Source organism: Odontomachus brunneus, unplaced genomic scaffold (assembly GCF_010583005.1).
Source record: "Odontomachus brunneus isolate Ranch 3 - 2012 unplaced genomic scaffold, Obru_v1 Obru_scaffold_005, whole genome shotgun sequence".
In the NCBI taxonomy this organism is placed as follows: domain Eukaryota; kingdom Metazoa; phylum Arthropoda; class Insecta; order Hymenoptera; family Formicidae; genus Odontomachus; species Odontomachus brunneus.
This window is the reverse complement of record NW_022639455.1, coordinates 2622600-2636703: the sequence shown is the minus strand read 5'-3', so window position 1 is coordinate 2636703 and position 14104 is coordinate 2622600. Positions and strand designations below refer to the sequence as shown.

At 42.8% G+C, this 14104-nt stretch overlaps 1 protein-coding gene across 11 annotated transcripts in view; it reads left to right on the top strand.

Moving 5' to 3' along the window:
* Positions 1-14104, top strand: part of LOC116850071 (flocculation protein FLO11-like) — an 80820-nt gene that overhangs the window by 54367 nt on the left and 12349 nt on the right. For 6 of the 11 annotated variants that reach the window (XM_032827931.1, XM_032827914.1, XM_032827958.1 and 3 more), the window contains 8 exons: positions 151-274; positions 3671-3768; positions 5505-5649; positions 6210-6285; positions 6475-6704; positions 8303-8390; positions 11544-11723; positions 14028-14099. In XM_032827931.1, the coding sequence (XP_032683822.1) occupies positions 151-274; positions 3671-3768; positions 5505-5649; positions 6210-6285; positions 6475-6704; positions 8303-8390; positions 11544-11723; positions 14028-14099 (1013 nt within the window). The remainder of the gene's footprint in view (positions 1-150; positions 275-3670; positions 3769-5504; positions 5650-6209; positions 6286-6474; positions 6705-8302; positions 8391-11543; positions 11724-14027; positions 14100-14104) is intronic. The other 5 variants (XM_032827923.1, XM_032827975.1, XM_032827994.1 and 2 more) reach the window with 5 other exon arrangements.

Below are 14104 nucleotides of genomic sequence, written 5' to 3'. Positions count from 1 at the left end.
GGGGGGGGGGGGGGGGGGGGGAGCATAGTAGTTAAACGAGGAAGCGAAAAGTGCATCTACGACGATCCCCGATCGGTGTGAAGACGCGTCATACCGCGACGCGACACGACCGTTACGCGATCATTACACGTGAGACTGACTTATTTGCAGGGGTAAAAGGTCAGGTAGAACCGTGCGGATATCGGACGATAGGAAGGGGCCGGCGAAATCGCAGGCGAAACCATTTCCTACGGCGGAGGTGATCGAGCTCCGGCGACTCGCCGACGAGTACAAGGTAATCCGTGGCAGACGCGGATTCGGTCCCCCCGATCGAATCGAAACTCTTCGAGGTTATCGCGCCGGCTCCCTGTCCTCCTGTCCCGTAGTCTTCCGTCACCTCCTCATCCCCGCGGTTTCTCGTGTGGTATTCCCCGCGTATCCTCCGCGCACTCGGCGGTACGAGCGTTCGATCGACCGACCGACCGACCCGAGCATTCGACGACGTTCATGCGAACCCGCGGACGAACTCCCGATCGTCGAGATCATGCATGTTTCGTGGCCTTTGTCCTGTCGCAATGCCCTTTACGGCGACGATCACCGCGGGAATTCAATCGCGCCGCGTCGCGTGCTTCGCGAACCGAGCTACTTTTTGTTCACGTCAATACGCGACACGATAATGCACCGCGTCTGACAACACGGCAACCGATCGCGAAGGTAGAACCTTTCGATCACTCGGCTCAACCAGTCGCAATTACACAACACAGTCGACTCGCGATCGTTGCGCAACCGCGCACCCTCAGCCCGACTGTCGCGTTGTGCGACTTCGCAGCGGCCTGTATGAAGTTAACCCCCCACTTTTCAAATTTAATAATTTTGACAGTTGTGCTAATTTGTGCTAGGTTTGTGCTACATTGTGCTCGAATTATAAATTTTTAATACGAAAAATGAGCAAGAAAAATGGAAAAAACCGTTTTTTTGGTAGCCCCCCACTTTTCGATTTTCGAAATTTTTTTTATTGTGTTAGGTTGTGCTAAGTTGTGCTAACATTGTGCTAAAGTAGTATCTTCGAAAAATAATCACGAAAGAAATAAAACGAAAAAAACGATTTTAGGCAAAAAAGAAGAAAAGTAAGATTTACACTCGTATAAGTCAACCAAACGATATACAATTATATATCTGAGTTGTGCTAGCTTAGCACAAGTCAGCACAAATTTCAATTTCGCCAGCACAAGAATCTAAAGGGCACTTTACTCTTGAACGCGGCCCTTCGCGCTCGCAGTCTGTCATTAATCACCACTTCTAGACTTTGTATTGACTCAGAATTGCATATCTGAGTTGTGCTAGGCTAGCACAAGTTTCAGTTTTGTCAGCACAAGAATCTAAAGAGCACTTTACTCTTGACCGCGGCCCTTCGCGCTCGCAGTCTGTCATTAATCACCACTTCTAGACTTTGTATTGACTCAGAATTGCATATCTGAGTTGTGCTAGGCTAGCACAAGTTTCAGTTTTGTCAGCACAAGAATCTAAAGAGCACTTTACTCTTGACCGCGACCCTTCGCGCTCGCAATCTATGCCATTAATTACTATTTCTAGACTTTGCATCGACTCAGAATTGCATATCTGAGTTGTGCTAGGCTAGCACAACTCAGATATGCAATTCTGAGTCGATACAAAATCTAGAAGTGGTGATTAATGACATAGACTGCGAGCGCCAAAGGCCGCGGTCAAGAGTAAAGTGCCCTTTAGATTCTTGTGTTGGCGAAATTGAAATTTGTGCTGACTTGTGCTAAGCTAGCACAACTCAGATATATAATTGTATATCATTTAGTTGACTTATACGAGTGTAAATCTTACTTTTCTTCTTTTTTGCCTAAAATCGTTTTTTCATTTTATTTCTTTCGTGATTATTTTTCGAAGATACTACTTTAGCACAATGTTAGCACAATTTAGCACAACCTAACACAATAAAAAAAATTTCGAAAATCGAAAAGTGGAGGGCTACAAAAAAACGGTTTTTTCCATTTTTCTTGCTCATTTTTCATATTAAAAATTTATAATTCGAGCACAATGTAGCACAAACCCAGCACAAATCAGCACAATTGTCAAAATTATTAAATTCAAAAAGTGGGAGGCTAACTTCATACAGGCCTTCGCAGCGGGGTTGTCAGAATCCCCGAAGCCTCGAGGCGCTTTCCGCGATCCCGTAATTCCGGCGGTATCATCGCCAGCTCCAAAGTGAAAGTACTCCGAATTCCACATTCTTCTCGGTCTTCGTCACCTGAGCAGGACACTCAGTGTCTTTTTTCAAGCATGCTTTGTATGGTATCCTCTTAAGGCCAAATCACACTAGCGATTGACGATTGACGATTAACGATTGAAGATTAGATTTGGACGAATCAACGAGCTTCAACCTTGGCTTGCTTTGTTTCTATCGTTGGTCAAGTTCCAATTTTCAATCGTCAATCATCAATCGCCAATCGCTAGTGTGATTTGACCTTTAAGCCCGTGTCACACTACGGATTGGAAATTGAGGATTGTGGATTGAAGATTAGATTTCGATGAATTAATGGTCTTGGCCTGCTTGGCTCCAATTGGTCAAGTTCCAATCTTCAAGCCGCAATCCTCTATCTCCAATCCATAGTGTGACACGGGCTTTAGGCCGAGTAGCACCGACGTTTTCGATTAATCAAGCCTGGTTAACTGCATCTAAATGAAGCATACTTAATTTTAAAATTATATATAATTATAATATATAAAATTACGTAATATTGTAATTATTTATAATACTATAGTTATATATATTATGATATTATAATATCTTATATAACGTTACAAAGTAATTGTAAAATCTATTCGCGCATATCTAAGGTGTCCCGAGTTCATTGAGGCGACCTCTTATCCGCAAATTCTTCGACTATCCGAGACGGAAATTGTTCAAGCAATGACCCACTTGTGGAAATTCCTTCATCAACTTGAAATCAGTCCAAAGAGGCCGATACAGCCAAGTTTGGGGGATACCTGATATGTAAAAATCTCTGAAAACAAACGAGCGAACAATTAATTACTATTGTGTGTCGCTCCGTGTATCGTGGATCTCACGTTTCCGCGACTATTCGACTAAACAATTAATTCCTCATATTCAGCCGGAGTTTCTGAAGCGTTAATCGTCGTTGGTGCGACTGGCCTCTTAGGGGGAATTCACAGCTTGGCAGAAAAGTGAAAAATAGGAAAACAGAAATCACGCAGAACTCGTGGAACTGATGGAAAAGCAGAAACTGTCAACTACACTGAGGGAAAAATTACCTTAAATTCAACAAATATTTCTTTGACGGCTGCCATTAACATATTTACTTAAATCTAAATTCTCTATTTAAATCAAGTATTGTTTACCTGATTTAAGTAAATGATATTTGGTTTAAATAAAGAGAATTTAGATTTATAAATAAGTATGTTAATGGCATCCATCAAAGAAATATTTGTTGATTTTAAGGTAATTTTTCCCTCAGTGTAGCTGATCCATCAGCGCGAGTCCTGATTGGCTTCTGCCATTCTGTTCTTCTGTCAAACTGTGAATTCTCCCTCAGTGTATCCCCTTAGGGTGTGTGTGTCTGTGTGTATAGTCTCGACATCCAGCGATAGATTAGATCGCGGCGATAACGACACACAGCTGATACATTTTGGTTTGCATTAGCATCGTGACTGGGGTTGCGGTCTGGCGGCCGAGGACGAGGCTTCGCTGTGGAAACGAGTCTCCAGTAACCATGCGCTCAACGCCCTATCCCTTGCCAGGCCAGTACACTACTCCATCATTTTCCGAGGAGCTCATTGTTGTTCCGCGATCGCCGATTTTCACATCTCGTTCACCGGCCGGGCCGTTCGCGGGCGCGAATTATCCCCATCATTGGCGAGCCGGGAATCCCGCGCCGTTTCGTACTCTGGACGTTACGCAACGGCGACTGGGAAAGAGCGCCGGGAGATTTCAGAGTGGAGACTATCACTCATATCCGCTCGTTCACCCAAGAAAATGTAATCTCGTCCTTAGCGGAATCCTCTTATATATTGCCTGAAGAGGATGCTTCTAGGGAAAATATTCCAAAAGGGATTTTCCAAAGGAAAATATTCTAAGCGTGATATTATTCGTCTTCATTGCATTGAGAAAAGAAATATTTCAAAAGTAAAAAAAAATTTTATTCGTGCAGGTGCTGATAACATGTTTACTTAAAAATCTAAATTCTTTTATTTAAATAGAACAAAAGCAATTACTTTTACGTGAAAAGCTGAGCTTCGAAGAAAATGTATATTTCCTTATTTGAAAAATATATGAAAAAATATATGAAAAATATTTTTTCTCAGTGTAAAAATATGTATATTAGTAAAAATATGTCATTAGCACGCATCGAATAAATATTTTTTATTTGTTAGATATTTTTTCTGTCACTGAGTGTAGATGAGGAATACACTTTCGACAAAAGTTTTCGTTCAGAACATGGGATTGCAGGAAACAGCACTATGCACCTAGAATTCTTTTATATTATAGGATGTTAGAATATTTGGCCATAATTATGCAAGAATGATTTGAATTCGAAACATGACGTTTCGAGAAAAATGATAATTTGATACATGATTTAAAAAGCTTAGATAGCATTAGGTTCTTCGCAATCATTCAAGAAGTCAAGCATTATAAATCTTTTTCTCTACAAGGGTATTCATCGACAAGCTTAATCCTTTAAAAAACAGATAAAAAGACGCAACTAAAAGAAAAGTGTTTTTAACTAATTTTAGGCTTCCATGAGGCTTTTTGTTTTATGTGGAAAAATGTCTGGACTACCCATTGGTAGAAAGCAAAAACTCAAAAATCATAATTTTACGGGTTGGATCGTCTCGATTATGGCCATTTCCCTTTTGTTTTTAGAAGAGGAATCCTCCTGAGGCCGTGTATAAAAAAAATTCCGCCAAGGACGATATCATATTCTTTTGCGTGTTCGAAATTCCGTCAAATTCCAATTTAGAACATGCGAAACGGGAAGAACGCATCTCTCGACCTCGTTCTTCGCGAGAAGATCAGTGATCATTCGGAGACCACTTGCGCAACGCGTCGGGTTGATCTGTCGAACACCGTAACGGCACTTCGAACATCAACTGTCACTCTAGCACACCTCTCAAGGCAACACACACGTACTCGCAATTTTTTGTCGTCTCGAGGGGGTGTCTCGACGCGTCCGACACGGATGCGCCTGAGCCGCTCGCAAGTGTTACCCCGGGCACACACGAGCGCACCGCTCTTCGCTGTCGTCAAGTCACACGTGTTCATTGTGCTCGTCGTGCTGCGATCAATTTGGAAACGTTGTTTCACCGAAATTGCACCGGACGAGCGAGAACGCCCGCTCGCGAGGCTCCACTGAGGACTGTGGCAAATGTGTTCGCACCTTCACACGGGTCCCGTCGTAGTTAGCCTTTTGTTTCTTCCTCGAGCGGGTGCGATAATCGGCCTGACGATCACGCGAACGCATCGATCGGCTGTTTAGATCGGTCACCAAGGAGGAGAAGGAGAAGGAGAACACGAGGAAGGTCGCGCCGATCGCCACGATGGTGACTATGCCGCCGGCGGGTCGACCGTCTTCAGTGCAGGCTAGACCGATTCACGGGATCTTGCAGGACGACATCAAAGCGGTATGCGAGTGTTCCCTCGAGTAGTTGACACCTTTGCGATATCGGCTTAACACCGAGCGCTCGATTTAATCGATCGTCCACTGCAATTTGTGGGATATTTGGCGTTTTCCTTCAGTTCTCCGATTTTATCCGTGTCTATAATGGATGGTCTATAAATACAGTGTTGGGCATTGATTGATGAAAATTTTCTCCGACTAATCGATAAATCAGTCATACATTATCGTCAGATAATACTCTAAATACAAATAATTTAATGAATTAAAAAAATTGTTAATCAGTGTACATAATGAATCACATCGATGTTTAATTAATAACCAATTTCATTAATCGATAAGATTATTTGTGATTTTGCGTATAACGGTTGAACGATTGAATGACTGACTTGCCGATTATTTTAGTCAAAGAGACTTTTTTTACTTAATACTAGACACTATAGAGATATAAAGAGACATTGATAATATTATTATTATTATTAATATGTGCCATCTGTTGCACTTTCGGAGAGAATATTGAAGGATTCTCCTACCTACTGCTGTATCTGATGATGTATTTTGTCGCAGGATAATGATCGAGCCATCGCTCGTGCAAGAAAGGATTTCTTGATCCGCCACCATCTCGATCGTACTACTGGCGTAGGTATGTGATTAATAGCTAAATCAATTCGTCCAAGTAACGTCCGAAAGGCCGACTTAATTAAAAGCGACACAGTGAACGCCGGGAGGTGTCCGACGCTATATTCATCTCCGACGCTGTCGTGAATAATTTCCGACCGTGATATACGTAGACCCGAGGTATAAACTGAAGGACAATTTTCTTCCTGCCAAGGTGATGGCGCACTACTTCCCTCTCCGACGAGAGAGAAGCTGGAGCCCGTTATCCCACGACGGCGCGAGGACACCAAGGAACATCGGGACGAGATTCAGCCGCGAACCAAGTCCAGTCCGAAGAACAGTCCGCGAACTGGACGCTCGCAGAGCCTCGGACCGACCGTCACCGATCGCAGATCGCCTAAACGTCAGCCCCCGCGCGCACCGTCTGTCACTAAAGACGCCAAGGTAAATTACTGTTACACGTACACGAAAGGGAAAAAAAATTCGTGCAACCGAATAGAAACTAGATGAAAATTCACGAGAAGTGATATCTCTGTTACCGAAACCGAAAACGTTTCTCTAGACATTTTAGCTGTATTGCAACTTGGTTGCAATAATTGAGAACAGTGGCGTAGCCAGAAAAAAGTTCCGGGGGGGCTGCAATTTTTATTTTTGACGAGCAAAAAAGATTATTCGAAAAAATTTTTCTCATACTTAGCGTAACCCAGAAAATTAATTTCGGAGGGGAGGCTGTAGCCCCCTCAGCTTCCCCCCTGGCTACGCCACTGACTGAGAACAATTGACCGAGTAGAAAGTCTCTACAGGAATCTTTCTGTTCCCACAAGCGAGTTTTTTATCTGGTTTTTATTCTCATCAGGAGGGCATCGGAAAATTTTTTTCACCGTAGACTTATATAGAGATCGACTGTGCATTCCTATCGGACTGGAGTCGGCATGAGTAAAAGAAGACAATAGAGAGTACAATGTTCTCCTAGTTGCTTTGTCGATGGGAAGAACGGAGAACGAGAAGGAATTGCATAATCCTCTCTTTTTTTATTGAGAGAAAAAATATCTAAAAAATAAAAATCTCAGTGAGCAGCAAGAATTTACTTAAATCCTTTTATTTAAACAGAACAAACAATTGTTTTCATGTAAAGCTAAGGTTTCAAGAAAATGTATATTTCCTTAATTGAAAAATATTTTATATTAGTAATTTTATATTAGTAAATATTATTAACATTCACCGAATAGATGTTTTTTATTCTTTAAATATTTTCTCTCACTATATGTCCCACTCTTTTTTTGTATCCTCTACATCGTCTTCTACAGTGCTGTATGACAGAGAAAGAATCTTATTCAGTGTACCTTTTACTTTTATCCTCAGCTACCTGATAAGAGAATGCGCAGTCTATCTCTAAGGCTATTAATAGTCGTTACTTAAAACTTGTCATACGTGAAATATGAATTAATACGTCAAATCTGAATTTAAAATTAGATGAGAGTTTTTTACTTGAATTAATATATGTGACATTGCCTTTGCAATCGCGATTCAGCTGAGAAGCTCAGGTTTAACTCCAAATTAAGATCTAAGTGTCTTAAGTAAGTTTCTTACAACTTAACAACTGAAGCAAGCTTCAAATAACGACTATTAATACGGATCTAAAAGTCTATGCTGTCGCATCATCAGCGACACACCACGCAAAGACAATCGCGAAACGAATCAATGAACAATTCTTCGATACCTTCTTCCCGTCCTCTCGTCGATCAGTTTCGCGTTTCGTTCAAAGAATTCGGATGGAGAAGTATGTCGAACGGGCGAAAACGGACGGAGAAAGATATCTCGTTACTTTGTGCATTCGCGAGAAATTCCTGGACCAATTAAATCTGTCCGTCGGGAGGAGGAGAAGTTTTCAAATCAAAGGATAAATGTGCCGAAAAGAAAAAAGGAAAAGAGCAAGGAAGGAAGGAAGGAAAGAAAGTATCGGTACCTCGATTACTCGGATAAAGTTCGCGATTGCGTTCTGGTATCTCGTCGGAGTCGGTACACCAAGGGATTTACTTCAGTTTGCCAAGGAGAAGGAGAAGGAGACGAAGGACAAGGAAAAGGAGCAGAAGGAGAGAAGCAGTGAGCCCGAAAGGCATCCACGACCGAGTAAGTAGCGCAAACTGAACGACAATTTCGTTTTAACGTTAGTCGTACTGAGACCCCAGTCGGTTTAGTGCCCAAGGGATTGTAATTCCCCCGAATCGATTGGCGCTCGTAATCTGTCACGAGTCCCCCTTTGCATTTTTGTGCATAAACTGGATTTGAATAGAGTACTTTATATATATACACATAGATATATATCTATATTATGCGACCTTTGGACTGCTGTCTGCTCTTGTGGGCCTCGAAAGCCAAACGTTCGTCGTACATGATTATTATACTTATATACGAATCGTATACGCCAAAGATGCTCACCGCTCGAGAGACTCGCGGGCCTTTTTCTCTATCCTTTGTTCGTTGCGTTAACCTCATTTGCAACGGTGTATAATAAAACGAGATTCCCTCGTTATTAGGATCACCACAGGGGATTTTGTGGCGTTATTATCGCGGCTTCTTATATATGCTATTTTTCCATGTACGCGAGTGTTTCCTTTCAGGGCGTTTCTCGCGCGAGGGGGACGTTTTCTCTCTTTTTCTTTTCTTTTCTTCCTGAATTATTTCACGTTCCCGTAATTAAACGATTGTGTTGCGAATTAAGCTGCAAATGTGTGTAAATAGGCAAAACGGGGACAGTTTCATTTCCCGATCTAAAATGGAAAATACGCTTGAAATTTACGCTGAATCGTACAAACACACGTGTGTGTGTGTGTATGCACACACGCGCGCGCGCGCGATTTTTATTTACCTTTACCGAGATTACTTTCAAATGCATCCGCGCGAGAGTGTTTGCAGCTCGCGGTGAGCGTTGGTTATTACAGTTGCGTCGTCGTTAATGTTTAGGCAGATGCATGATAGTCCTGTCTATTTGTCTCTATCTCTTTGCCTCTGCCTTCAAAACCCCTCGTTTTAGTAATCAGTAGTCGTTTTATACCGTGTATAGACCGTACAAAGTTTCGCGCGACGCATTTATCATTCGTCTTCAACGCGGCCTTCGTGATTAGACAAATAGAAAAAAGAAGATCAACCTACCTCTGTATGATCATCCAGAAAAATACAGTCTTTAGCGTAAATTATCTTTTACATGGAAGATTTTTCCAAGACCAAAAGGAATATATTCTAAGCACGATATTCTTAAAATCAGAGGAATTTTATTTTTCTTCTACAAGTCTTATTCTCTCAATAGAAATTTCTTCTATATTGAGAGAAAAAATATCTGAGAAATAAAAATATTTATTCGTTGAGTGTTAGCAAAACTTATCTACTTATACTAATATGAAGTATTTTTCAAATATAAGAAAAATATGCATTTTTTACAACCTTAATTTTTCATGAAAGCAATTGTTTATTCTATTTAAATAAAATAATTTTTTATTTGAGTAAATATATATATATATATATATATATATATATATATATATCTACCGGAGAAATATCCTTTTTTTCCCTCATTATGGTAAGAGAACATTCTGTTTCAAGTAAACATATTCCTCTTGTGAATCAGAAGGAAAAACAGGATAATATCTAATAGACTTCCAATTAATAATTCATCTCTTTAGAAGAGGAATACTCCTTCAGTAAGAGATTTCACTTAGAATGTGGGATTATAGGAAATAGCATCTTGCAACAATTAAAATTCTTTTTCTAGGGGATGATAGGATATTTTTCTTGCGGTTTTAGAAAGATCCTTTTTTAAAACGTATGTAAGAGAATTTTCGCCAAGAATAAGATTGTATTTTTTGGGGTGATCGAAATCATAGCCATTTGACTAAGTTCCCACATTTGCTCCAACATCCATCGACACGATCGCCATTACATTCGCCTCACCACATAATATCATCGACAAAATAACATACATTGTCATCTGTTCTCGTTGTATGCCTTAGCAATACGGATATTTACAACGTACTTAACGATCACAACTGTTCAGTGTTTTTCTTGTCGTCAATAAAAACCGATCACATCGACTCGATCTGAAAGTTGAACGTTGTCACGTGTGTTACTTAATTAGTCATACGGTGGTTCGATGCGAGGAATGATATCGTAACGTGTGTAATTTGCAACATTAAACATCATGTTAATCGCGATTCGAACAAAGAGAAACGCACACGCATACATACATATATACGCATTCGTCAGTGTCTCTCTTAACTGATCTGTCCAAACGTTCCGGACTGCAGCATCGATGCACGGACGTGTCAACGTGTGTACACAGAGGAAAAAAAGACTACCACTCTAACCTGGCGCGATTCCAATGACGCAAATCACCAGGTCGCGAATGGGTCACGCGTTTTTCATCGCCCATCCGTCGACGATCGGCGCGTCCGCCACTGCATAATTCATGTTTCTCTCGCAATCTACCTCTCTCTCTCTTCCTCCCGACGCGTGCTCGATCATCCTCATCATGCTCCATCATCTCTCGTCATCGCCGTCATCGTAATCGCCTTCGTCATGGCCATCATCGTCATCGGCACCACCATCGCCACCATCATCGTCGTCGTCATCGTTGTCATCGTCATCATCAGCCACCTTCATTACTCGCGTGAGAGATAAACGTTGCGACAATCGTCCCTTCCCATCATGCCTCCATCTAGAGTCCTAAATAAGTAGAAGAACGACATTTGAATAGTTGCGATACATCGAAAAGTCGCCATTGTGTTTCTTCAAATTCAATAGATCTGGTCAATGGGAACTGGTTCCCGGTCATATTGAAAGAAAATATGTGACAGACAAAAGTCACTTCAGAGATTAGGAGAAAATAAAAAATTATATAAATAAAGATACGTCATAACTAATACTTATTTGCTTATAACTTTGACTGTCTACGTCAAGCTGCAGCAAATATTCTCCCGTAACGTCGAATGTGAGTGTGTACCTGTATTATTGTATCTCTACTCGTCCACCATCGTAAGAAACAATATGGCGTTGAATCACGTGATTTAATTGTGACCAATCGGACCGTTTTCTTCAATGCCACTTCTCTATTTACTTAGGGCTCTACCTCCACTCTTTTCGCGGATCCTTTGTCCATGCCTCTTTCTCTCTGTCTCTCTTTCTCTCTATCTCGCGCGTGTTCTCCACCTCACTCTTCCTCGTAAGCTCTACGCGCGAGAATACGCATACACGGGCAGGTGTCGTGATTAGATTGATCAGGAGTGGCAGCGGGTGTTTCAGCCGCGACGGGCCCGAGCCGCGTCCGCTGGAGCATACGGGAACCCTCGACGGTTACCTCGGCGACTGGTTTGTCGACGGGTGTGCCGCCTATACCACCATTACCGCCGCCACCCCCGGGCCCAGGGCCTGCCCCGCTCCACAGGAGGCCCCCGCAAGCCCATCGCAAATGTACGTTCACTGTGCCACGTACCTGCTGCCCGCCTCACGTCGGTCTGACATTTTCAGAAACTGCATACAGCCCACAACCACCACAACCACCACTACCACCACCATTACCCTCCGCCTCCGCCTCCCTCTTTTATACGACTCACCCATCCGCCCTGACTCGAACTCGTTGATCTTGATACATCTTATTAGGCTCACCGTAGACCTTGTATGTAGATCTCCCTCAGAGCGGACTCTCTCCGTGTGAATGATTATGATTATATATTTCCGTTACCTTTATTTACATATATTATATATATATATATATATATATATATATATATATATATATATATACATATATATACATACATATATACAGTCTGCTCCAGGAAAGCTATCGCAAAGTCAGAGACTCGCTGGAGCCTCGCTTAGAGAATCGCTTGAGACGCGTCCGCACTCGAGTATCCGCGGGCTAACGAAGTAACACAGGTTGTAACGTGTGATGAAATAGTTTCAAAGTACTTCTTCGCGTTTCGCGAAGAAGCGCCAAGTTGCAGGCCACGACGAGGCCTCGCTCACACTAATAATTCATCCTGTCGTAAAGGAACTCTGTCGTTGAAAGAACTTTAAATCGACTTCGCGTCGTGAGTCTGTCCGGTTTGCGTCGAGACGATGACAGTCTCGATTTAACGAGCGCGGAGCGTGACGTTTTCGATGCTTGATGATTCGTGAAAACTTAGAGTGAAACAATACATATATATTGCCCGGAGGAAGGCCGCGTACTCGAGCGCGGGCGAACGATTAATCTGTTTCGACAACTCCGAGATGTACAGAGTGAAGCGTGATTTGCGGCGCAACCGGAAAGGAAGCGATTCCTCGCGTGCGGAGACAAGACACATCCGATCTTTCCTCGAGGCTCGGTTTTTCGTAACCATCATGTTTGAATATTATTCGTCAGGTACACTCGGCTACTAAACGGTAGCCACACATTTCTCCGAATGAAGTTGGCAGCCCTCCTGGTTGTCACAACTTGAGAGACACTGCTGATGCGTTCGCGCTACCTAATCAGTCCACGAAGGATTGTATTTAAATCTTCAAAGTCTACAAGTCGGTAATTTAAACTACGGGAGGATAATAATACTTGAATGTTGCATCAAATCAAATTTATTTCTACACTCCTGTCATGACTGACTACAGCGCGAACGCATCAGCATTGTCTCTTAAATTTGTGACAACCAGGAGCGCTGCAATTCCGTTCAGAAAAATGTGCGATCACCGTTTAGCAACCGAGTGTACACAGTGACAGATTTGATGCCGTTGCTCAACATCGACGTGTTGTGACAAAACGATACTCCGCGTTTTCAAGCTCACATTTATGCGCTGGATCTTTCATTGTACCGCGAATCACGTTCCACCCCCTGGACCCAACCCCTAGCCCTTTGCCCACCAGTAACCCCTCCAACAAAAACGACAGAACCTGTAGGAGCGCTCTCGCATCCTCACTTGACAGTGCCTGATAGATTTCAACGAGTGGCGATGCTCGCGTCGTGTCGAAGGCCATTGAATTCGAGCTCGAAAACGAAAATATGCGACACATGTAGTGATGTGTGTGAAAACATGCATGAGTTGTAGTAGGACGTGTTTTTCATCGAGTTTTATTGGATGCATTCATTTATTGGATATTAATTTTATGGTCACGGCAACTATCAGATGAACAGCGAAAGGAAACATTAGAGTTCCTTGTCCGATAAATGTGAGGATGTCGCGAATTTCATCGCGCTTCGACTTACACGCCACACATCGCCACTTGTCTCGACGAAAGCGGGGATCGAAAGCATATGTCGATGTCGAAAGGAGGATCGTCTTGTTTCACGACCGCCTGCAACACAGTTACGTGCTTGAAATTCGATTGCGTCGTCGTAAACAACCAGGTTTTGTTCGGTCTACCGAGCACCAACCGTAATTCGTACGTAACGAGTTGCTCGCAGAACTTACGGCGAATCGAGTAATTGAAATTTGCCCGTCCCTTGGGGGATCCTCAAGATCTTGAGCTTCCCGTGAAAAACAAAAGCTAAGAAGGAAAAAAAGAGAAAAAGAAAAGACAGTCACTCGCCCTCCCTCGCGCGGGGGTGGCTCTCCTGCCGCCTCCCCGTTCGGCACGTTGCGATACTAGCGCGCGGTTCCGACTTCCGCGGTGAGTCCGCAATCGCGCACGACCCGCGGCTAAAGAGATGGCGGTCCGACGGTAATAGCGAGTGCTCGCGCGCGCAAGAAAGCCCCAGGCTCTATTCATCATTGTACTCTTTCTTGTACGGTGTGTTCTAGCCTTCCTCGCGACCACCGCTCCTCCCCATCGCCCTCTTCATCAAGCCAAATCCACTACTACCGCCACCACCACCATC